General features: G+C 40.0%; 1 protein-coding gene across 2 annotated transcripts; it reads right to left on the bottom strand.

Annotated features, from left to right (window-relative positions):
* Positions 1 to 7475: 7475 nt before the first annotated feature.
* Positions 7476 to 20381, bottom strand: LOC147610421 (aldehyde dehydrogenase family 2 member B7, mitochondrial-like). Of its 2 annotated transcripts, none has more exons than XM_086786415.1 (12): positions 20238 to 20381; positions 19782 to 19916; positions 18802 to 18942; positions 15325 to 15467; positions 15003 to 15156; positions 14295 to 14524; positions 14073 to 14162; positions 13581 to 13754; positions 13362 to 13499; positions 12885 to 13022; positions 8288 to 8349; positions 7476 to 8169 (listed from the first exon to the last, which is right to left on the bottom strand). In XM_086786415.1, exons 2-12 carry the CDS (start codon positions 19873 to 19875, stop codon positions 7896 to 7898), a joined length of 1638 nt encoding a protein of 545 aa, XP_086642541.1. In that variant the 5' UTR covers positions 19876 to 19916; positions 20238 to 20381; the 3' UTR covers positions 7476 to 7895. The 2 variants fall into 2 exon arrangements, with proteins under 2 accessions (XP_086642541.1, XP_086642542.1); XM_086786416.1 differs by having other exon boundaries at positions 20146 to 20261.
* Between the last annotated feature and the right edge of the window lie 5552 nt (positions 20382 to 25933).

Genomic DNA, 25933 nt, shown 5'->3' with positions numbered 1-25933 from the left:
AAAAGATAAGTTAGTTTGAAAAACCAGTAGAAGTTCATGGCCATGGGTATCTATAATTTTTCATGCCCAAAAAATTTCTTAAAATCTATCAAATTGAGGTGCCCCACAAGCTTCCACAAGGTGTGAAGAAAGCCAACATCTTGTCAAAATAACAAGACATCAAGATTTTTTTTATGTGTCTAATTCATGTGTGACTATCTTGACACATGTTACGTGCCTTATTAATGAGTTAGTTGCCCATAACCTTCAAATAGTGTGTTTATTTAAGCTATTCTCATCCTTTCTTTACTTTTTTCTCTTGCTTTTATTTTCTTCTTTGCTTTTGACTCTTGCTTCATGGGCATCTATAAACACTTTGCAAATACCTCTATAAACACTTTGACTCTAGCTTTATCACATGTGTCTCCATCAGTCTATGTTGGCGATACAACACCACCAAGGCAGGGGGTTTCCTGTTTGTTATTTTCCTTTCATCTCTCTATTGTGTGGTTGAACATGGTCTCATGCTATCACAAAGTCGTGACTTAACAACATATTTTCTCTCTCAGTCAGTCTATGTCATCTGTTATGGATGTAAATATGCAAAATCTTTTTCTCAGTCAGTCTATGTCATCTATTATGGATGTAAATATGCAAAATCTTTTTCTCAATCAATCCTCTACAATTTGTTATGGATGTGAATGTGCAAAATAATTTTCTCAGTTTGGTTCTCAAAGTCCTTCTTGGTCCTACATGTCAGTCCTCTGTCATTATCAAAGCCCTTGTTCATACATATATCAAAAGGGACACAAATCGTAAGATTGAAATTTTAAGTCACATATGATGTGATGTCTCTTATACTAACTTTAGACAAAATCATTCACCACCAAAAGAGTCAACTGTGAAAATCAGTCCATTAGGTTATGTTTAGCTCTTCTTCTCTCATGTATTTTTTCTTCTCTGACCTCATTACACTAATCTAACACCACTTTGCACCAAAATACTAGTTATCTTTTGGCATGAGTTTCTTCAAAAGTCGCACGTGAATAATCAACCTAACCATTCACGTCACAAAAATCTTAAAAAGTGCATGATCTACTAAACTCCACTCACCATCTGAGTGATCTATGATACCAATATGCATGCAAATGGTTAAAATAAAATATAAATTTTCAAGTGTGGATATCTCAAGATATTCATGCTGTGAAAAATGAGTCTAATTTTTCACGCTAGTAAAAAGGTTCAGGAATGATCCTTAGCACATGGTTTCCATATTCTATTGCCTTAGTAGACCATTATGACATCTTTGTACCTCAAAATTTTGACATCTATCAAATGTGAATAATTCAAGATATTCACGCCATGAAAAATGAGTTTGGTTTTTCATGCTAGATGATGAAAACCTTCCAGATCATTCCATAAGCTTGTAGTGATATCACTTTAATACACATTAACAACTCATATGACTAATCAATCAACATTAATTACAAAAGTGGGTGAAAATATGACTAACCAGTCAACATTAACTGTAAACAAAGGGGGATAAAAAGAGAAAAAAGAAAAGAAAAGAAAATACTATTTGAGATTGATCCCTACCAACCATGCTTTACTCACACCTCCAGTAGAAGAGATGAAAAAGCATATTGGGTAAGCTCATTTGCTTATCATTCTTATTTTAATTGGCCTAACAACTATAGCAGTAGTTTCTCTCAGTGAGTAAATTATAAATACTCACCCACTGGTGGAAAATTACAAGTCTTATAAGAAACCATAGCCTCATCATTGACATCCTTCCAAGTACATCTCTAGATGGGGGGGCATGGTGGGTGAAAGCCTGTGGTCAATGGTATGATCCATCACCTAGTTTTACCTTAAAAGGTGAAAGTATAAAAGGTTATCCTCATCATTGACACCCATTCAAACCTTGACAACAAGAAAACAATAATCTTTTCACCATAAAAGCCCACACCTCTCAAGAAGGTAAAGAACTAGGGTAGTCATTTAGCTGGGGATCTACCACACCTCTCAAGAAGGTGAAGAACTAGGGTAGTCATCTGGTTGGGGATCTACCACATGAATCCCACATACTTAAAGGTGGTGAAGAAGGAATTGGATAAGATGGAGGAAGGTGGCATTATTATTCCCATTAATCGCTATCCCCCAAATAAGAGTGGTCATCCCCCAAAATAAGAGTTATCATCCCTAAAAGAATAAGACAAAATAAGATCCACATTTGTTTACACTTCAAACCTCTCAAGCACTGTTAAATAAGGATGGGTTCCCTCTTCCCTTCATTGAATGCGTTTAGGAAGTATAGCAACAATGTATTCCTTCATGGATGGGTTCAGATGGCAATCTACCCAACATGCCGACTAGCTCAAGACTACCTTTACTAGTGGGGGCACCTATGTGATGATGCTTTAGCCTCTTTCCATTTAGAGATACAAAGATCTTTGAGGAGCATCTCAATGACTTTCTTTGTATTTTATTGGATAATTTCTCTAATTTTGATAGTAATAAGAACACCCAGGGTGGGTGTTGTGTGTTAGGGAGGACCACTTGCACATCTTACTCCGGTCTTCATCAAACAAGAGGATTTTACTTAACCCTTTAAGATGCCACTTTTTGGTTAGCCATGGATTCCTATTAGGGCATGTGATTTTAAGAAATGGAGATCATAGTCATTCTCAAGTTGCTTCTTTCCTCCAACTCCAAGGGGGGTATAGGAACTCTTGAGGAACACAAGATATCAAAGTTACTTTGTGAGGATGTATGCATATATTTGTTTTTTTCCTTCCTCATCTAGAGGTGCACTTCCATTGGGGCCCAAAGAACAAGAGAAGGCCTTCTTTATCTATTTGTATGTAGATATTTGTTTTCTTCCTTCTTCATTTAGAGGTGCCCTTATATTTATATGCAGATTTTTGTTTTCTTCCTTCTTCATCTAGAGGTGCCCTTCCATTGGGGCCCAGAACAAGAGAAGGCCTTTACTTTCTTCAAGAATATGTTATTGCATCCTCTTGTGCTCATAGCCCCCAGTAGTAGTAGGCAGTAGTAGTTGGTGAATCATCTTCCATGTACATAACATGGAAGATGATTGCATCCTCTTGTGCTCATAGCCCCCCAGTAGTAGTAGGCAGTAGTAGTGGTGAATCATCTTCCATGTACATAACATGGATGCCAATGGTCCCATAAAACTAATTTTGCAACACTCAAAGGGAGGCCAAGGAGTGGTTATTATAAGCAAGGGATGATTGTTGTGGCTCTTGCGGGCTTGGACCTACTCTTTGGCATAGATATAATGTGACATATAACTCTTGCTAATTTGAGAATAGTGAGAGTGCCATCATAGCCTCAACCCTACATAATCTTTTGGGTCGTGATGTGCCCTAGTAAATGTGCCCCTCCTAGACCTTCATGAGTAGCTTCTATAATAATACTCGTGGTTTTGACAAATCTCCTAAGAACCTCATCTCTACTCATCTTCTCTATCCATCGAGTTGCCTTACAATTACCTTAGTATAGTGTCCTCTTAGCTCTCATATAGGGTGGGGACCTATTGTGCTAAGTACCATGTTGGGGGCATCCACTGCAAACAATATACTATCTTAAAGGTCACATCGCCAAAAGTTGGCTTGATAGAGGGTCAAACATTACATGCTGATCCATGCTAGGCAAGACCATAATCTCAAAATCAAACTCTTAAAACAATAACAATCATCTCCAAATTCTACTAAGCATTTGAGCCATGTTTAATGTACTTTATGGCCTTAAGAGTCCAACCCCAAGGGTCAGAAAGAGGGGGTACAAGATAAAGTTGGCCCATGTAGTGATGAGGAAAGCTTTAACCAAAGCTTAAAAAAGGGCCCGAGCCCTTGAAAAAAAGTTTCCAAGAGTCCCAACAAGAAGGTCAAAAAAACACTGGAGAACCTCTAAGAAAGGAGAGAAGATGGAGGTCACCACTACGCACCAAGGCATTGACAAAGATTAGGTTCTACCAAAGACTTTGTGTTAGTGGTGGACAACACTTCAATGACTAGTTCGTGAGATCACTCAAAACTACATATCTGCATGAGGTACACACCAAAGGCAATAGAATCCCTATATGAAGCATCAGAGGATACAAACTTATGTGCCATCATCCATGCCAATCTCAGTGACAAATTTGATCTCGGCTAGAAGGTTACTATAGTGAATCTTAGTCTATTATCTAGGGCCAACAGTGGTGTTCACATGCTCATAGATGCTCCGAAATGCATAGGGTAACAATCCAAGACAAAGACATGTAACTAGAAAGGCAAATCTATGGTGACCATAGCCTTGGATAAGCTAGATAATACTACTATATAATCTCTTTTGTAAACGTCACCATGTAATTGACATCTTTTCTTATGAAATGAATGTGTTTTTTGTATGCTTTTCAATTTGTTTATTTTCTTTTAAAAAACATTTCATTGGTAAGAATAATGTGCCTAGGGTTGCACCCTAGGTACATTGGTAAGAATAATGTGCCTAGGGTTGCACCCTTTCAGGGGCCATTTGATATTATGTATTCAAAAGTTGATGTGCAGGGAGGCCATGTACATGGCTAGATAACAAATTTGTATGTAGTGAGCATTAGAAATTTAAAAAAAGGCCCCCCCACCAAAGCTTGAATATGGCAGGGGGGGTTTCCTTATTTTTAATTCCCATTAGGCAATAAAATGACCTTGCAAACCATTATGACACTAGCACATAGGTATATCAGTGTGCTTGCATCATGGATGCTATGAGAGATGGCTAAAAGCCAAGCTTCAAGTTGGTAAGGCAACACCGGACTTCCCATAAGTTGCAGTCAAATATGTTGATGGGATCATAAGTGCAAAAGAAGGCACCTCCCACTCCAAGTCTTGTTTTCCGTGAATATGAAGATGGAGGCTCATCAATTCTTAATACATCACTTTAAAGATCTACTTCCAATTGAGTTGTGCATTCTTGACACAACACAGGGTTTTGCCAAAGAGGTACAATGGAATGTGGATACGTTTGGCAAGTTTCTTAAGGGTGTAATGGAGGCCACACTATCCCCAGTACAGTTTATCTTATTATCCTGATTGAATATGAGAGAGATGGTCAATCTCGAGGATGTTGTATCTGAGGTTGTAGGCTAGTATCAAAGATCATCCATACGGACAAGATCCTACTCATGGGTGTGACAGAGACCTTTTGTGTTCTAATGTTCTTGACAAGGAGGGTAGCTTTGGGGGATATGATCACTTGTTTTAGAAGACACCTAGCTTTACTCTAAACTTATAAGACCCATCCTTTAACATAGATGAGGATGAAGTGACAAAAGATGCACAGGAGCATATGAAAGGTAATGTCATCCTAGAGTACATCAATAGCTTTTACATGGAAGATCAATATGTTATTGACCTCTTCACCAGAGAAGTGGTGTCAATACAAACATTGGCATCCCAAAGAAAATTAGTTTCATTGGTAAGGACACATCAACAAGCCAAAGATGTTAAGTCCGTGTGTGTGACTTTTGCAATAAACGATCCGATGTGATCAAGGTATGGGTTGGAATCTAGGAGGCACTCATAGCAACTACTAAACTGAAGACACCTATACCTGATCCACAAGGAGATAGAGAGCCTATATTGCACCCTTGCCTCCTCTACCCCAATATGCACTTGCAAAACTTCCAAAAGTTAACAACAATTGAAGACTTAGAAGGTGCTTTATAGCTAATCATTGATCGTTCAAAGTAGTAACTATAATTTCGATCATATTAAATTGTCACTGTAATGTAGATAGGCTGTCTTTTAGTGTCCTTTAATGTATAGATGTTAAGACTTATGGTTCCTTATAGCACATTTTATATGTTATACACTGTCTCTTCCCTTCCATACAAACTTTAGATATGCATACTGGTCTCTCAAGAATGATGTGTCCATTATATGCATGTTCTCTTTCAATGTCTCTAACGAAGTATATTGATGCTTATGTTCCTTATAGCAATTTGTACATGTCACACCCTCTCGCCCTTCGTACAAACTTTAGATATGCATGGTGGTCTCTCAAGAATCATGCATCCATTGTATTGTAGAGTTAGGATTTACTACTTTGATATGTAATGGTAGTCTATCCATAACCACAATGCACTAGTGTCATTCTCTCCATGCGGTTATGGAGAATGGGGAGAATGCATTCTCCGTAAGTCCATGGGAAGAATGGCATTCACCCCATGGCCTTATGGAGAATGGAACTAGTGGCACTATTGATATTCTCCCCAATGGGGTTATAGAAAATGGCACTAGTGTCATTCCCCACCATAACCCCTAAGGGGGAATGGCACTAGGACCATTCTCCATAACCCATAGGGGAGAATGGCACTACTACCATTCTCTCCCTTGGGGTTACAAAGAATGGCACTAATGCCATTTTCTAGAACCACAAGGGTGGATGGTACTATAAGCATTCTCTCCATAGCCCCATGGGAGAGATTGCACTTCTGTCATTCTCCATTATCCATGGTGGAGAATAGCATAAGCCCATTCTCCCTCATGGGGTTACGAGAGAGGGTGTATGACATGTACAACTAGTGCCATTCTCCCCCATGGGGTTATGGGGGATTGTACTAAGGACCATTTTCCATAACCCTATGGGGGCCATTCTTTATAATCCATGGTGGATAATGGCACTAGTTATACATGTCATACACCCTCTTTTACCCTCCATACAAACTTTAGATATACATAGTGGTTTCTCAAGAATGGTCCTAGTTCCTTTCTCTAACAATGTTGTACTAATGACCATAGAGATTGCCATTCTCATTTAATTTTATAAAAAAGTAAAGAGTTGTGAAGAAGAGAGGGTTTCAAAAGGTGTACAGTAGCTTTGGTCATTAGAATGGCACTAGTGCCATTCTAATGACCCCAAGAATGGGTTTTATATAGTTTTAATGAGCCTAGAGAATAATTATTTTGCCTCTCCCTAAGGGTGTCATGAAGAATGGCCCAATATCCATTCCACTAAGGGGCATGATGCGTAGCATAGCTTTGAATGGAGTTACAAAGAAGAATGGCTCTAGTGCCTCTCTAACTAGAGGGGATGGTGAGAATGGTAGAGCGGTAGGTCATGTAATTCTAATAACCCTAAGGATGGCTCTTTTGCAATACTAATGATCCAAAACAATGGCTCTAGATCTTAAGACCATCGGAGAAGAATAGAATTATTACCTCTCACTCTTTAGTCTCCTTGGAGAGAATTGAATTAATGTCCTTCTTCATAACCCCATATGGGTTGTGGGGGTGGTTTATGGAGAAAGACACTTTAAGTAGTTTAAATAGGTAGTGATTTCCATCATATTTTGCCATAAGTTTGAAGATATCTATGACCATGTTTATGGGGGACTCCCTTTTGGCCTTGTGCATTGTCTCCTAATTTCAAGGCACCATGTATTCCTTGTGCAACTCCTTTTCCTCTAAAACTAGTTTAATAGATGAAATATCTTTGGTGGACATAAATATATTTGAGTTTACTGACAAATGATTACAACCAATAACACAATTTTTCTGGCGAATTAGATGTAACCACGTGGTGACTTTTCTAAACAATCCTGATACGCTATAAATACATCAGCATTTACTTGCCCTCTTCGCTCATTGCAAGGTGTCAGCGTATCATGGTAGCACAGTGCAATGCCTTTATTGCAGCAAATGCACCCACTCCTGTACAACACCAAGATGAGGGAAGAAGAAGACGCAAAGTGGACACACGTACAGATAGAACATGGCTTGTTTTTCCTCATCTCCAAACATTGACCTCCCCAAAAGAAAGCACTCGCTATTATTCTTCACAATAAGTATAAAAGCCTTCTTATTTGGTACTTCACCAGTCTCTCTGACTTTAAGCACACCCATAACTAATCCTTAAAGCCATGCCGCATTTTTGATGGAGGTGACTACAGCTTTCACCTGTAAATAATTGTTCAGAGAGTATATGCCTTTCTCCCTTCCATGCCCACTCATTTTGTACCCTCCAAAAGGTATAGCAGCATCAAAAACATCAAAGCAATTGATCCATACAGTCCCTACTCGCAAGGCACGGCTTAAGGTGTTGGCTGTGTCTATATTCTTGGTGAAAACACCAGCTGCCAATCCATACGGAGAGGTGTTTGCTCTCTGTATGACTTCATCCAGTGTCCTGCACCACACAACCAATACATGGCATATGAAAGCCATTCACACAATTTTAAAAAAAAAGGAAATCTTCAATTGATTTTTTCTTGTTTTACTGACAGACTAATAGAGGTGACCCTCACTTATATTTTGTAATAGATTGAACTGGTCCAAATATTTCCTCCTTTGATATAATCATCCCATCCTACATGATTGGTCAGTCAAAGATTATCAGCCTTGTAAACCGAAATTTCTCTCTTTGTCTCTCTCTCTCTCTCTCTCTCTCTCTCCACACACACACACACACACACACACACACACACACACACAGTACACAATCCTTGGAACATGGTCTCACACATGATGGATGTATCTAGGTAGCTAGTTTGTTTTCTTTTTTTTCCATGATACTTCATAGATTCCTTGTAACACTTTTGGTCTCATATACCCTTTTGTCTTTTGTAGACATTATTATTGCTCTCTCTCTCTCTCTCTCTCTCTCTCTAGCCAGCAGTGCCTGTACCCTGCGGCTCTTCCTGATGGAGCTATGCAGGCACAGAGATCTCCTATTCAGAGAGGCAGAGGCCAGACAAAATCGACTTGCATAAATCCTTAGTGGTCTTTGGGTGAGCTCCTCCCTCTCCTTGACTTGGCGACCAATGAAGGCCCTCCAATGGACACCTTAGTGTGCTAGCTCGGGTGGCAGGTCTGCAGGGGGGGGGAGAGGAGGAGGTGGGGGGGGTTGGTTGGAACTGCTTCACTTCTTGCTTGTGTTTGTCTGGGGGGTAGATCAGACATTGGAGGCTGCCCATATTGCTATATGCTGATGGCATTGTCTTGATCGCAGATTCAGCCGAGGGTTGGCAGAAACATTTGGATGCATTAGACAGATTTTGCAGGGGGAGAGACCTTAGGTCAATATGGGTATAACCAAGGTTACGGTCTTCAACACATCTTACATGGTCACCTCACGATTATCTTTCTTATACAGAGAGGCCCTAGAGGAGATTGTGCAGAAGTACCTATACCTTGGAGTCACTTTTACAAGCCCCCAGTTTTGCATGACCACAGCTGTCAATGACCACAACCGGCAAGGGGGCATGCCTCTCTAGCCCACCTGGGGAGACACTTTCCAGGAACATTTCCAAGAGCCCCGTACTAAGTGTCGGCTCTTTGACACTATTACGACCAGCAGCTATGTATGGTGCAGCCTTCGGGGGGCCAGGCCTAGGGAAGGATGAGTGGAGAAGCATAGAGAGGCTCCAGGTGATGATGTTGTCAGGTATGATCAGGAGTAAGCCATCTATAACACGACATTATTTGTGCAGACTTTGGGGTGGCCCCACTGTTTGGCCCCTCTTACATTCAGCATGTATACACTCTTGACAGAGATCGCTTCCCACAGCTAGCTCTAGAGTCCTCTATGCAGTTATATCACTCCTATGTAAGGCAACCATTTACACGGTCAAAGCCTTAGTCTTTGGGGGGGCATGGGGACCCTTGGTGGGGACCACAAAGGGGCAAAAGTGGACCCATTATTGGGCTGATGGAGGGCACCTACGTAAAGAGACTTTAAGGGCACATCTTTTGAGAGCAACTCTAGCTCTTGATGCCTATATAAGCGCATCAAACCAAGGGCATAAATTATCTTGCAAACTGTGAGCTCCAGGATCAGCCCAAGCATGAAAGAGGCAATTGACCCTTGAATAGCTTGCATAAGGGGAGCATAGAGATTAAACTATGTGGGTCCTACCATGGGTCTATGAGTAAATGGCTACTGCCATGGGTTTGTGGCCTCAATGCATATGCATATATATAGCCATCCGGACATAAAGCATAGTTATTTCAAATGCTTATATGCAAACTTTTCAGCTGAGAGTACACTCCTTAATGTATACAAATATATTTGGACAGTGTTGTAAATATACGCGTTCAAGTATCATATGATGATCTCACATCTGTGATACATTATGATCTTAATCCATAGGGATTAACCACTACGACCTGGCTAAAATTTATGCTAGTATTTACAAAAGTGTTTGTAATGTTTTTGATCCAGGGGATCGTCATTACATGCATAAGAAGATACATTCAGCTTTTGTCTCAAAGATTTGACAGATGCTTTGGAGCATGTTGTGGTCACTCTATCCCTCATGTTTAGAGGTTATGTATCTCTCATGATGAGACTGAAGCAAGAATATCTATAGGATCTTCAAGAAGAAGAACCCAATACCTTGATTTGCCACACATGAAGTATACCTTGCATATTGGGAATCACGAGGAAGTGCAAGTGGATTAGTACGCTGGTGTGTTACTTTGGAGGCACAGGGACATTACCAAGAGCTTTACTTGAGTCCACCTCTCCTCCAATATGGAGTGCATGTGGTAGAGTATCACTTGAGTCTACCTCTCTTCCAATACAGAGTGCATGTGGTAGAGTATCACTTCAGTCCACCTCTCCTCCAATCATGGAGTGTACGAGTAAAGAGTTTTATTTGAGTCCACCTCTCCTCAGAGTTTGTGATCGAGCACTAAGTGCATGTTATTAGGAATTCATGGTGGAACAAAGGTGAAGATTATCATGATGGATTAAGCCTAAGCATAAGTATGAATAAAAAGTGATTAAGACCAATCAAGAGGAATTAGCACAAGGACAGCATAACGATGAGAATGAGAGAGTGAGTGTGTACCACTCTTGCATTAGGGTGCCTCTTAAATAGGCAAGTACAGATGTGATTATAATTAGCTTAATCAAGCCTAAGTTGCTAATCCATATCCACAAATCACTCCTTGTTCTCTCCCTCAGATTTCTCCACTATTCTCTCCTAGAATTTCTCTGCATGATTCCAGCTTCCCTAGATGCATGGTGGGCTGATTGACCACCTGCCTTTTACACAGATTCTCAGTAATAACAATCTACTACCCAGTTATAGCTTGGTGAATATAAATGACCATTGACCAACTTTAGACCTTATGCCTCTAAGGCTTGGTGCATGGATATTTGGTTGATTATTCCAACACGTGGTGGATTTTCTCGAGCCCACCTCTTCTTAGTGTTTGTAACCAAACACGAAGGACATGTGGTAGAGCTGACTGAGTCCATCCCTTCTCTGTGTTTGTAAATCAAACACACAGAGTACATAGTGAGATCTTATGGTTTACCCCCTTTCAGTTTTGAGTCAAATGTTTAGAGCCCAGGGTGAATGCCGCCATTTGATTCTGACACCCTCGTTCTAACCAGTGTTCAGTGAGATGGGCCAACCATGTGGACAAGTACAAGCTAAATGAAAGGGAGATTGTCCAATACATTCTATTGCATGGCATACTTGCATGCCTCAAACTATTTTCACATGAAATGTTTTACTGCATGCAAGATTTGTATGTCCAGTTTATAGGTGAATGCCCTCCCGTGAACCATGCAAGTGAATTTGTATTCCAACCATGTTTGTGGGCTGTAAACAAGTGGTAAGTAACCCCAAGCCCTCTGTTTATTTGTACAAGAGTTGTGGCTAATTTTTCTGTTTGCAAGTTCAAACTTCATTAAAGTGTGGGCAGACAGGTTATGAGTGAGTTTGGACCATTTTATTAAATGATCAGCTTGGCATTAATCAAACAGGAGTTGGTGGTAAAGAGCTTTACAATATGGGGTTCCCCGGATTATCTCTCTTCACAAAGTGTATGTGTATCTTCTGAATGGCAAACCGATAAACTTATCGCTTCTGCCAACCAGTTGTATATCTTTGAAGTTGGGCCCAAACTATTGTGCCTACTCGCCGTACTAATGTGTGACCTCTCCATACACCTCATGGCCAAAAAATGCCTGTGCTCGCTGCCATACAACTATACACAGCACCTGTATGCTAATACCTGCTGCCAATCTGTCATCTACTGTTGCTCGGAGTGCTTCTGTGCATTCTGATGCCAACATCTCCGGTTTTTGCCGATTCAAATATCCAAATTTTGGTTGTGTTTACAGGTAACAGCTTTGGTCGGTTCTATTTCTTCTCCACATCAGCATGCTTGGCCATTAAGATCTCCTATGTCTTAGCTTGGAGAACACATGCATGCATACGGATGCCAGTGGAGCATAGCTGCTTGTGACAAGTCAGTAGGGATTGGAGAGTGAGAAATTGCGTGCCTAAAGCTTTGGATTTCAACATTCTACACTGACAAACTTGTGTTAATCATTAGAAATCAGGCATTCAATGCCTGTGAAGCTTGTATCCCATAAATTCCTTGCTAATACAATGTATTACAAGGAGGGTCAGCCCTTTCCGGTCCTAGTGCATGTGTCAGTTGATTTTCAGCATTGCTATTTTGTTTGTGTGCACCATTTCATTCCCGTTTAAGATTATTAATAGTTTAAGTGTGTGACAAGATTGTGCTCAACCCCGACCAGGGGAGTTTCACAAACCTGTGAGAAAAGAAAAAGGGGGGGAGGGAAGAGAAGGTGCGGAGAGGGAGGGGAGGGTGCTGCTTGCGGGTCACTAGATAGGGGAGCTCCACAGCTCCTTTACTTGCACTTTTTTTCACCCTAACATGCTTAACATAAACTCTTATGTGCATATAGAATGCTGCCATATAAACACCACAGAAGCTCTCTAAACCTTTCCTGTAAAACAATTTTTTTAAATGCACCTATTTGTGACTTCTTACACACCTGCATGCTAAGACTTAAATAAGGAATCACTACAGCAGAACTCACTGCTCACTATTAGGAAAAATCAAGCTAAGATTTACCTGCACATCTGCAAAAATAGTAGGCTTGATGTAATAGCCTTTGCTGCCAAAACGGTCCCCGCCTGTAAGCAATCTTGCACCTTCTTCCTGGCCTGATTTGATGTAACCCATCACCTTGTCAAATTGTTCGTCACTGATCTGTAGCATGATAAATTACAAAATAAGCCATCCTATTTTTCCGCAACTCAAAAAACATTGTATCTGAAAAACCTACTATAAATGCAACACTCAGCTAGCAGGCCTATTTAAGCTGACTCCTAATACCCTTCCATAATGGTACACGTGCTATTTCTTGGGGCGAATCTCACGCCAGTTTCAAATGAGACCCTGAAGCATGAGGTATACAAAAGGCACTTCCAAGTGCATTCTGCACCAACACTGTCACTAGCAAATACTTTGCTAATTGAAAATTTATAGACTAAACACTTCTGTCAACCAAGCAAGATTAAATTTGAAATATAAATTGAGCGCAGTGACCTGAGGGCCCTGTTCCACTCCTTTCCGAAAAGGATCACCAACAACGCGCTTCAACGCACGTGCCTTTGCCTTTTCCAGAAACTCATCATAAATGCTTTCATGTACAAAGGTTCTTGATCCAGCACAGCAACATTGTCCCTGAGGTAAGATCAAACTTATCAACTCAGCTACATCTCATCCTTCTTCCATATGCATAGAATAATTATGTCCAAATCAAACCTGGTTGAAAAAGAGAGCAAAGTGGGAAAGCTCCACAGCATGGTCAATGTCTGAATCTTCTGTTATGATGAAGGGAGACTTGCCCCCTAGCTCTAGGGTAACAGGTTTCAAATTACTTGCTGCTGCAGCTTGAGAGACCAGCTTTCCAACTTCAGTTGAGCCGGTGAATGCAAGCTGTAAAAAGTGGTAATTTCCATTATTATAACAATCTGCGGGAGTTTTACTACCCTCCCAACCGTCTCCCCCTGCATATGCATGCAGAAGTGCCATATCAAGCTGCCTATCATTATAAGTCTATTGCAAAACCAAGACCCTTTGCGGCTGATGTGGATGGATTTCAAACAAATCGATAGCATATATAGCATTTTCACTACACTTTTTCCTTCCCATCCCAAAAGCCTTCCAGATGATGGTACCCTAAAGAACTTATATCCTTCACATGCACCATCTCAATAAACCAAGAAATGATAAGAGCTATCAGATGTCACTGACCTTATCAATATCCATGTGGCTGGCAACAGCTGCTCCTGCAGTTGGACCGAAACCTGAAATAATATTCAGGACACCCTCAGGGAGTCCGGCCTGCACAGAGTTTTCCCAGCACAATGCATGTTTAGTTTTATAGAGTGACATTTTCAACTAGTCAATAGTTTGATGGAAGCATAGTTAATAGGGAACTTTTCAACTACATGCATCGTGTCGTGAGAAAGATACCTCAAGCAAGAGCTTGCCGGCTAGCAAGGCAGAGAGGGGTGTCTGTTCAGCTGTCTTCAGAACAACAGTGTTACCACAAGCAAGGGCTGGGCCCACTTTCCATGAAAACATGAGTAACGGAAAATTCCAAGGAATAATCTGTCCCGCTACTCCAATTGGCTCATGCAGAGTTTGCACAGAATGTGGTCCATCAGCAGGGAGAGTTAAACCATGAATCTTATCAGCCCAACCTGCATGAGACAGATCCATATTTAAACATCCATATTGAATCTTTTTTAAAAAGTAAAATTAAGACCATTGACCATGTAATCAATCTCCACCATAAATAAAACTGAATGGTCAACATTAAAAGTGAAAAAGATTTGCTTCTCCATGCTTCTTGCTTTCCGAATCTGCTTCGTTCTTTCCACCCTTTTGCTTGAATTATTAATTCCCAATTCTCAAACTAGGTTTACTGAGATAGTAAGATGCCCTCTCCCATTAGGTTTAAAAATCATAACCAGCATAAATACAATCTTGACATGAAACCTCTGCATCCCATCCATCCCACCATATTTTATTGTGTAACAATGTTTAACCATTACACAGAAAATCATCAATACAAAAACAAGTTTCAAGTCATGAAACAGCAAAAACAACTTGTTAACCATGCCACAAAAAGCACCAGCAAAGACAGTTCACTGAGGCAAGAAAAGTAAAAAGCATCACCTGCATAATAACGGAACAACCTTGACATCATTGGAACCTCAATTGCACGAGCTTGCTCATAGAGCTTCCCATTGTCTAGACTCTCTAAAGTTGCAAGTTCATCGTTATGTTTGTCAATCAGATCAGCGAAACGAAGCAAAATCTTGGATCTTTCCTGAAACAACATGTGGCAAGAGCTGAAGATGTAAAACAAAATTTCACTATGCACATCAAATTTGTGCATTACCAAATTCACTTAATTAAACCAGAGATACGGATATACTGCATAATATATTTGCTCAATCAAAAAGTAGGTTTCTTCTTTGTAAGTGCATATGCTCACATAGGCTGTCATCCTTGGCCATGGTCCTTTGTCAAATGCTCTGCGAGCAGCCTTGACAGCCCTGTTAACATCCTCCACATCACCTTCCGCTATGTTTGCAATAACTTCTTCTGTACGCGGGTCTATAGTTGGGAAAGTCTTACCTACAATGAAAGGTGAGATGCATCTCTCTCTCTCTCTCTCTCTCTCTCTCTCTCTCTCTCTCTGTGAGCAGCCTTGGTTAACATCCTCCACATGACCTTCCGCTATGTTTGCAATAACTTCTGTATGCAGGTCTACAGTTGGGAAAATCTTACCTACAATGCAAGGTGAGATGCATTTCTCTCTCTCTCTCTCTCTCTCTCTCTCTCTCTCTCTCTCTCACACACACACACACACACACACAGTGGAAAACGGGCTCAATTTTGAAGTTCATTTTAGTGGGATTGCAGAAACACCTTGATGTACCGTTTGCAAAGAAAAGGACTTGGAACTTAACCTTGGCAAAACCAAGGTCACAATCTTCATAGCTATTGGGAACTGCAAAAAGATACCTTTATCTATGAGAATTTGAGTACAGATATAGTAAAAGCTTTCACTTACTTGAGAGTGGTGTTTTCAAGAGCTCTAATGAGAGAAAAAGAGAGGCTTGTTCTCCTACTGAGAATAAGATTCAGGCTTGCATCTCCTTTGAGTGCAAAAGAGGCTTTGTCACCAGTTCAACATAATCCCTGTGATTACTGGCTATTAGAACTCACAGAGGATTGGATTGGATGACACTAAAGATTGGTTCCTCTGCCTGAGCCTAGATATTTCACGTGCAAGATTTTGAGAATTGGAGATTGTCCAAACAACCTGTGCATTGCATCTTTTGTGTTTGACTGATGTATGGAAATAGTGTGAACTGTTTTCACTGCTTGTGAAGCTTCCTTTTGGGGTCCCAGAATACCTAAAATTGGCTCATGGGCAAACATGTGTGGATTGGCTGAATCTAACAACCTTTTCTGCATGTGATCAGGTGGAACATATGTGGCTAGACAAGGAAGATGTCAGCTCTTGAAAGTGCATTCAAAATGGGTAAATTTGAAATTGAGTGAAGCATAAATTCTGGAACAAAAAGGGGGAAGCATAAATTCAAATTCAAATTTGAAAGTGCATTTTTTTGAGACTCCTATTGAGTAATATAAAATCATACAAAGGGAGATCTCCAACTAAAAGGTAGGGAGATCTCAACCAATCAATCAGGGGCACTATCTTGCCATAAAAACCCATAGGAGTGGAGGAGAAGAAAATACCATGGTTCCACTCTCTCATAAATCTGCTGTGTTTTGTTTGCACAGCTCTAGAAGATCCATGTATACAGGCCCAGGTGGGCAAAAGAGTATGAACGATGTCAATCCATATATTGGAGATACACTGGGTGTCGAAAACACGAATACCCCCAAAGGCCTTTGAGCATCTTGTCTTCCGATATGCCACGCCATGATACTACCAATAATCTCCCAGTTTGGTGTCAATACTCAGTGGAGGTGTTGTGTATCGTAACTGAGGGATATCCTGAAGAAAACATCTCTGACCTATTGTCCTACGGACAAGAATAACAAGATCTGCATCTCTCCTCAAAAATAAGCTATGGGCTAGACTAAGTCAACCATGCAATAGCGCCCCAAGTAATATAGAAAGGATCACTCCTCAATCTACCCAAGAGCTGGGCTCTAGATACCTAAATCCTTTGTGCCCCTTTGCACTCCCATAAGCAATGATACACTGCCTTGGATGGAGTTGGACATCTAGGATAAGAGAGATCCACGCCAAAAAATAGACCTCCATTGGTTGGTGGGCAACCCACTGCGTAGAAGCAACCAAAAGAAGTAGAAAATATGGCTCCTCCTGTACGAGGGCCAAAGTCTCTGCCAAAATCTCCTCTGAATGGGGGATGTAATGTCATACGCCTCCTAGTAAGGGCTAAGAGTGGGAACTCCCTGAGTATGTCCAAGCATGAGCAACCTGACATTGCGCAGTGTAGCTGAAGAAAGGTATGCTCCTCATGGGGTTAGTCACATCAGTCCATTCCCACTCACCAGGGTCCCAATGTAGATATCTGACAGAGCATCCACCATATAGCCATAGGCACCACCACGAGGCATAAGTAACCATCACTGGGGAAGGGTCAGTGTACCAACACTTCCCAAAGCGACCCACTACTCTCACTAGACGGATCACAGAGCCCGATGTGATCACTTGTACATCACATTTCTCCATCCGCCATCCAGACCGAATGGAATTGAAGGGAACACCCTATTCCTCCTCCACCTTTGAGAATGTAAAAATGGGGCACACCTGTCACATACAAACCCCCCAACCACAAGTGATGATACTCATGTAAAAATGTACTAGTGATCCATTCGTTAGGTATAGTTGCATCAATTTGTGCAATCCATCGGTGAGTCCCTTTGAGATGCTGGGTAGATGCCTTTCTCTCGTCATCTAGAAGACACTTAAAATTCTTCCAATCAAGTACTGTCGGTACACATCTCTCCCAGCCTGGCCACTGCATATACCCTGCTGCACGGAGGGGTCTGCAAAGATCATCTCTGATAAGGTCGTTCCACACAATGGGCTGCTTGTAAACCTCATCTACTGTGCCGATCTATGACGTAAAAATTACTGCTCCAAGCTTGGATAATGGAAGAGACCCTTTTTATTCCAGAATGTATGCTCCACCCAATGGAATAAAAAGGGGGTAGCATGACTGGCAAAAAAAATGTCAATGAGATTCCCTTTGGGAAATATTCTCCATTGGACATTCCATAAAAAAGGTGATAGAGCGCCCAAAAAAAGGTAATGTACAAACTTCTACACTGCCACAAAACATTCACGGTGCCACCCATGAGTAAATCTTATTTCATCAATTTGCTTGAATGGAAGAAAAGTAAAAAACTCCATGCTTATTTCCTATTTGACTAAGTATGAGATCACTGCAATCTACTGTAAACTTTAAAAAGTCCTACATAAGAGCTTGATGAAAAATATTGAATGACCCCCTCCAATAGCTGTAGCCTACTTGGATAGCTTATCTTGATCAACCCTGAACCAAAATATGTATTTACATCATGCAGCTAGAGACTATAAAGCCTAAAATCACGAGCTTTGAATGTGGTAGAGGCATAAAGTAGCCACTTGTTAAGATACGATCAAGGAGTAATCAAGCTGGAACCAGCCACTTATGAGATACAATTTAAAATTATGCAGTTATCAAGATAACTACCATTTCATGACTTCAAATCTTGACAAGTAGCATTGGAAACCCTAACCATATAAAACCTCCAGCCAAGAGGAGAAGTCAAAGGAAGCAACGCACATACTCTTAGAAAGTAGTGGTAAACCTATGAAATTTTGAATGTGCAGGCTTCAAGTTTTCCAAAGACAGCTGTGTTCAAAAATCAATCATATGGCTTACAAGCACAAGGCATGAAAAAGGGAAATTGCTATGTTTACCAGATGCAGCATCCACAAATTTTCCATCAATGAGGAGCTGTGTAAGGTTAATAGAAACAGCAGGTTTTATCGGTTCGGCAATAGTCACTGCTGCAACGCTGTACATACACCGGGACTCCCTTCTAATGCCACTTATTTTTCCTGTCATGTCATTGGACACGCAAAAAGTAAATCTAATGAGAACATAGTGCCAGACAAGTCTTACAGTGACAGCCCAAATTCAAATGCCTTAATTTTTTTGACCTTAATCAAATACAACATGGGGTTCCTAAGAATAGGTGAACACGTGTTAGCATTACTAACTCAAATGCACATTTCCCTCTGATATGAATCAAGAAACTGCCCTCCCATCCTAACTGTTATGATTCATGGTTGTAGAATTTCTAGGCTAAGAGAACAGTTTGAGCTATAAGTTTCTAGGCCAGGCAAAAACAACTTGATTTGCAAACAGAAATCTTAAGATCTTACATGGCTGTGAGGGGGTGGAAAACAGTTTAAAAGCAAGAAATCCACAGTAACCACTTGAAAGGAGACCAGTATAAATCGATCAAGCCAACTGTGCGTTTTGAGCTTTTTGAGACACTTCATGCATACTAATTCTTCATCCATGAAATCAAATACAAGCTGATGCCATAAGATGCAATCAAGCACAAACTAGTGAAGCAATCAAGCAGCCTACACGGGGGCTTGTTATCTTCCATCCTTGTAGGTTTCATGAATATAGAGATCCTTATTCGTTTGGAGCAGAGGAAGAGTATGGAGTTTGCAAGCTTGGAAAACCTGTGGAGTTGGATAGGAAAACAGTTCAAATCCAAGACATTCAAAAGGTCTTTCATGGCTCTGGAGTTTCTAGATAGATTAGCATGTTAAAATTTACAAAAGTCGACAGAATTTCATGGCTATGGAGTTTCTGAGGTACAGGAAGTGAAAGAACACTTTCATAGCTATGGATTTTCTTAGGAAAAAGAAGAACACGGTACCTGCTGGAGAGGAGGTTGAAGCAATTTTTGCAGGAGAAGCCGAAACTGTGCGAAAGGCTCGAGACAGACACGATGCAGCACGTAGAGAAGCCATGGCTATTAAAGTGTTTTTCTCTCACAAAAAAATGGAAAGATCTGCAGATTCAAAAAACTGGTTAAACTGGAGAGCCAAAGAAAAAGTTCACAAAAAAAGTCCCCACTTCTCTCTGCAAAATTTGCAAGCAAAGAGCAGCTTGTCACACAAAGTGCAGCAAGCTCAACCACACACACACACGGCCCCTTCTCTGCCTTGCAAAAAGTTCAGAAAAACAGGCCCCCGTTTCTCTGCAGAATTTGCTTTGCAAGGGCTAAGACATAGCCACACCTAGCGTGTCAGCGAGTTGGATAAAAAGATCCCCTCTTCTGTAGAAAGAGAGTTCATAAGAGATAAAGCCAGAGGGCAGGTTACTGACAGACCTGTTAAACTGAGCTCCAGGCACTGCTCCGAATGGCTTGTCACTGGTTCACCCTGTGCCTACATTTATGATTTATGCCTAATCGCCTATGCTGAGAATGATGGGCCCCCCTAGAGGATAATGGTCCTAAAGCTCGACAAAAACCTTTTCCCAACCCTTGAGAATAAAGGCATTCAGAAAATTGACCTGTTCAATCTAGTTGTTTTTCCTGTAATTTAACTTAAAGTTAGCTAAATTCAGACCTTAATTGTAAGGGCATGACAATTTCGTAGCCGGATTTTTTTCTAAATCTGGCCTGTACAATTACATGTTAATGCCGCTTTTGTCGAGCCTTGATAGGCATCCTTTAGGCGTTTCCACACGTTGCAAAGGGGGTTTACAGATCTGAGCCCAAACCCTGGGGATTCTGGGCGGGGTGATCGATGGTTGATACACCCCATCTAGAGATCGTCAAAAGCAAGGGCACCATCTTGGCAGAGAAGACCTCCCCCAATTTCAAGGATTTTTTGCACTTTTCGTCGATAACTAGTGTCACGACCCATCTCCGACGAGCTGGAAGCATTTTCCATGTACTTACAGCAGCAAGTAAAAGCAATATGTATAAAATCACCCTTCTTTCTCGTTACAGCTACGCACATCACGTTACACAAAAACACGTATAAAGATGTATGTATGTGTGTTCGTATGTATGTACATGTACATATGTGTACGTGTACGTGTAATCCATTGAAACCATACATGCTACAACTGGAAGATATGTGTATGTGTGTGTGCGCCTATGACGCATGTGTGCATGTCACATACACACATGTAAATATGTGTTTGTGTATGCGCACGCACCCATAATATCCATAGATATTGTTCACACTCATACATATATGTATACATCGTCCTCAACTTGCCAACCTTCTATATAAAACACATCATGATTGCCAGATATATCTATATAGAAGTTTCTAAAGCACCAAACTTGGCATATAAATATACATCTAACATTACAAACCCATAAAATGATGACAACCTTAACACACCTGAACACGGCTTTAAAACAATCTTCGGACAACTGGATTCTCTCTCCTTGGTAGCCTATATCCCGCGCCTCCACCTGGCAAAATGTATGCCAGAAAAAAAAACATTAGCATTGAAGATTTAATTCCCGTTGAAAAAAAGCAGGATAAGGATAAAAGCTTATAAAACTCATTTGGTGGATCAATATTTGAGGCAAACAGTGTTTGAATAGGTTTGTAAACAACAAATCGAAAAATTATGTGTTGTCCAGTGCCTATGCACCAAAAAATCTAACTTATCATGCTTTTCATAATCCACAAAAATTACACGTACATGAAGTTGATCTGCAACCTTCCACAATCTTAGATTGTAAATTCCAAGAGCCCAAAGCTCTCGTCGTCATATAACTGTCTCGACCATACAAACCCAGCAACAATCTGGGTTCTAAAAAGTAAAGATATTCCCTGTTGCAAAAAGAATGTTTCAATAAAAATATAAATTAATCAAACGAAACACAAAAGCTACACAAAAAGGAAGTTTCTATACATACCGTAAAACACTAGTGCTCTCTAATAGTTCAATAATTAGATATGATGTTGCTTGTCCTTCCAAAAATGGAGGGTCTACAATTTAGCCATGAATATTCAATAGATCTTGGAAAACCATAATACCTATATTATAGCAAACATCTAAAAAATTTACCTTCAATGTCTTGTCCATCACCATAAACGAACGAAAATGATCTCCTTGCCACATCCATCCTAAGCAATATACCCCTGATATCAAATATAACTCTCTCTCTCTCTCTCTCTCTCTCTCTCTCTATCTATACATATATACATATATATACATATATGTATACATGTATACATATACATGTATGTATACATGTATATATGCATATACATGTATACATATACATGTATGTATACATGTAGATGTATACATGTATATGCATATATACATGTATATATGCATATACATGTATACATCTACATGTATACATACATGTATATGTATACATGTATATATGCATATACATGTATATGTATACATGTATATACATGTATACATATACATGTATGTATACATGTATATGCATATATACATGTATATACAATATGCATATACATGTATACATACATGTATATGTATACATGTATATACATGTATACATATACATGTATATGCATATATACATGTATACATACATGTATATGTATATATGCATATACATGTATACATACATGTATATGTATACATGTATACATATACATGTATATGCATATATACATGTATACATACATGTATATGTATACATGTATATATACATGTATACATATACACACACACACACACACACATATATATATATGGATGTGTGTGTGTGTCTGTGTGCTCAGTAGCTTGAGCCAAGCAACAAATAATATAATGGCAATGTGTATAAAAGCAATCAAAGACTGCACTTGCACATCTTTGAAACATTCTCCATTCAAAGATATGTATAAATGTAGTCTCTAACATTTGCAAGCTACCATTTACATTTACATTCTTCGGCATGCCATTTGCAAAACCTCCTTGTAGACAACATTGGTTGTGAAGACTTCATTTGAACCTCTTGTGTCGCTTTCATATTCCACAATATGCTTTAGACACACTTTCACTACATCGGATGATCTAACACGTGACATAGCAACGTACAGTTGTCCATGTGTGAACACTTGTGTGGCCAGATAAAGTCCCAATACACTCAATGTTTGTCCTTGGGACTTATTTATTGACATACCAAAAACTAACTGGACAGGAAATTGCCTCCTTCTCATGTCAAAAAGTAATTGAAGCATAGTAGGCATAAAATGTTATCCTAGGAATAAAGACTATGTATCCAATGTTTGTACCTGTAATGAATTCTGCTTCTATCACCTTTGAGTTAAATTGCTTACATATCAATCTGATACCATTACAAAGTCCACGTCGAGGGTCCAAATTACGGAACAGAATGATAGGGGCATTAATCTTTAGAACTAAGCGGTGAGGAGGGTAACCACCACCTAAGTTCAAACCGTTCAAGTACTTAATTGGATACAGTATATATGGGCTTTGTATCTCAAAGAGAGAAAAGGGTTATATGGAACAACCCATCGACTATCCACCCTATGATCCTTTACCTAGATAAAACTACCATCATCTCGTCGCATGTAAGTTGGATACCCATTGTCATCAACGATAGTAGTCTCGCAAAAATTTCGAGGATTATCGATGTTTGCAACTCCCATTAACCATGCAAGGAGAGTGAATATTCAGTTCACCACATGGTCCATGGACATTGTAATGACTAATTATGCTGTGCAACTCTGGAAACATCACCTTGTCTCGGGAAGTTCAACACATACCAACATATCATACTGATGGATCTCGATCGGTTTACATTCACTTTCTAATATCAATAATATATGTGCATGTGGCAAGCCTCTTTTTTGAAATTCAAGAATAGAAACAAATCCCAATACTATTCCAAATATTGATTTTTTGACCAATAAGTGCATCATGACCTTATGCTTCTCATAAAAGATCTGTGCAGTCAAGTCAGGTCAATCTTGGGTAACGTGACCCGGCAATAAAGCATTGATTATTTCATCCCACTTGGGATTGCAAGTAAAGGTAATCAAAAGGTCAAGTTTACCCATCTTTCTAACAATAGCCATTGAATCCCGGTACAATTGATGCATATATCTAGGCCCCCCCAGTATATGTAGATAGTAGTACCACCCTACATCCAACAATGCTTGCAGGAACTCTATTAACCCCATCGCATAAATTAACCATATCTATAAGACCTTGGTAAACTTCAGCATGCAATGCTTTCTGGTTATTGCATATCCATACCAATCTAGATTCTTCCATGCTACTATATGCATCAACAATGTACTGTTGCAAAAGACGACCACTACGTAAAAGGAATGCATTTGTATCTTTCCTAATCTGCAGTCTATAAGAATAATATTGTCATTGAGTTACGGTCTTTGTATCCTCATTTGAGCCTTCTCTATTCCTACCATTGAGTGGAATTCCAACATGCCAACCATCCTCTCCTTGAGGAAATAGAAGAACATATAATAGAGGCATATATGAGTGATGCAAGTTAGATATTTTTTTTATAGCACCTGTGCATGACATTATTTAAATGTCTCTATGTCCCACATGAAAATCATCTCCTTGACTAGGCATGATAGTTGCTACCTCACTTCCTGTAGGGACCAAGTATTCCCGTGAGGTTGATCGAGCTTCAGTGTGATGACCATTCTCAAATCTACATGTGGACTTGACAACAAATTTCTCTCATTAAACGAAGTGTGCGGGCGTATGGATTATGTACATACATCATTGTTTGCAACCTTTCAACAATTTTATGATTTAAAGAGGGCATCCCATGAAGTCTATTCTCTAATTCATGCTCTATATCATACACATAAGGCTAGGCAAATCGAGGAGCCGTATCTCGGGTTTCATCAGGTATCACAGAACCAACACGATGATAGGTGGTACCCTGGATCCAAAAATTGAATACTCCTCCTCCCCTGACTATCCAAGTGAGCACCTAGTGAAACAAATGCCAAGGCATTATTATAAGACCGTACATTCTTTCTATATTCCGTACTTGCATTATCATTACCACGCAACAACTCCACCAGTGTAGGAGGTGGATTTTCCAATGGTAGTAAAGAGACCTTCCCACTTCCACAACAGTGTTTGCCCACATATTCTCCAAGCATTCTTGATGTCTCACACTTCCAAATTATTGCACCACAAAAATGGCACTTGTAAGAAAGGCCTCCTAATGAGTGAAGAGTACAATCTCCAGAATATATCACCATAGTTGCTGGGTGCTTGACATTCCGAGGCAAATAAAACACCCGCCTTATAGAGTGACATTCAGATCTAATATCTTTCACATCACCAACAACAAAAGTTATAGATTGGAAATTATCATCCATAGGTAGCTCATTTAAATCAAATGAGAAATAGCCTCGCGCGAAATCTCTATGTGTCTAAGCATTGTGATGTTCATTGATAGGTTCTTGAAGAATCACAGCATTGAGAATTGTTTTGTTTCTCGATTCCAAGTGGGTTTCGCCATGGGGTTCACTGTGCTCCTCATTTTCAACCCTTCCAAATGTTTCTTGAAGAATCGCAGCATTGACAATTGTTTTGTTTCTTGATTCCAAGTGGGTTTCGCCATGGGGTTCACTGTGCTCCTCATTTTCAACCCTTCCAAATGTTTCAATCCCAACTATGTTTCGCCATGGGGTTCACTGTGCTCCTCATTTTCAACCCTTCCAAATGTTTCAATCCCAACTATGTTAAAGTGATCCGTAAAATTAGTAACATTTTGTTTTCAAATGCAAGTCCTTGTCCGTGACCGTTTACGGTGGCGAGTCATGCGTGTTGCATCCAAAGTTCAAAGCCGACGAACTTGGTTTGAACTCAAGTATGTACAGCTCCTAGCCATCTTCAATCTCCTTCGAAACACAAAATAATGAATACTATTTTTTTAACTTCAAACAACATAATACTTAAGAGACAAAGAGACAGACAATGACATAGAGAGAGAGAGAGAGAGAGAGAGAGAGAGAGAGAGAGAGAGAGAGAGAGGGGGGGGAGAGAGAGAGAGTTGAAACATGTTGAGAG

This window comes from Cibotium barometz, chromosome 49, assembly GCF_041138505.1.
Source record: "Cibotium barometz isolate CiBa-2024 chromosome 49, ASM4113850v1, whole genome shotgun sequence".
In the NCBI taxonomy this organism is placed as follows: Eukaryota; Viridiplantae; Streptophyta; class Polypodiopsida; order Cyatheales; family Cibotiaceae; genus Cibotium; species Cibotium barometz.
The sequence above is the reverse complement of the archived record's forward strand: the minus strand, read 5'-3'. Positions and strand labels throughout refer to the sequence as shown.

Bases quoted from the DNA above. Each gene is read 5' to 3' on its own strand.
- LOC147610421 (XM_086786415.1), bottom strand. From the start codon at position 19,875: ATGGCTTCTCTACGTGCTGCATCGTGTCTGTCTCGAGCCTTTCGCACA. The intron at 15,468-18,801 runs GTAAACATAGCA...CTTTCATTGTAG, and splicing joins ATTTGTGGATGCTGCATCTG to GTAAGACTTTCCCAACTATA. The intron at 14,525-15,002 runs GTGATGCTTTTT...TGTCTCATGCAG, and splicing joins GTTGTTCCGTTATTATGCAG to GTTGGGCTGATAAGATTCAT.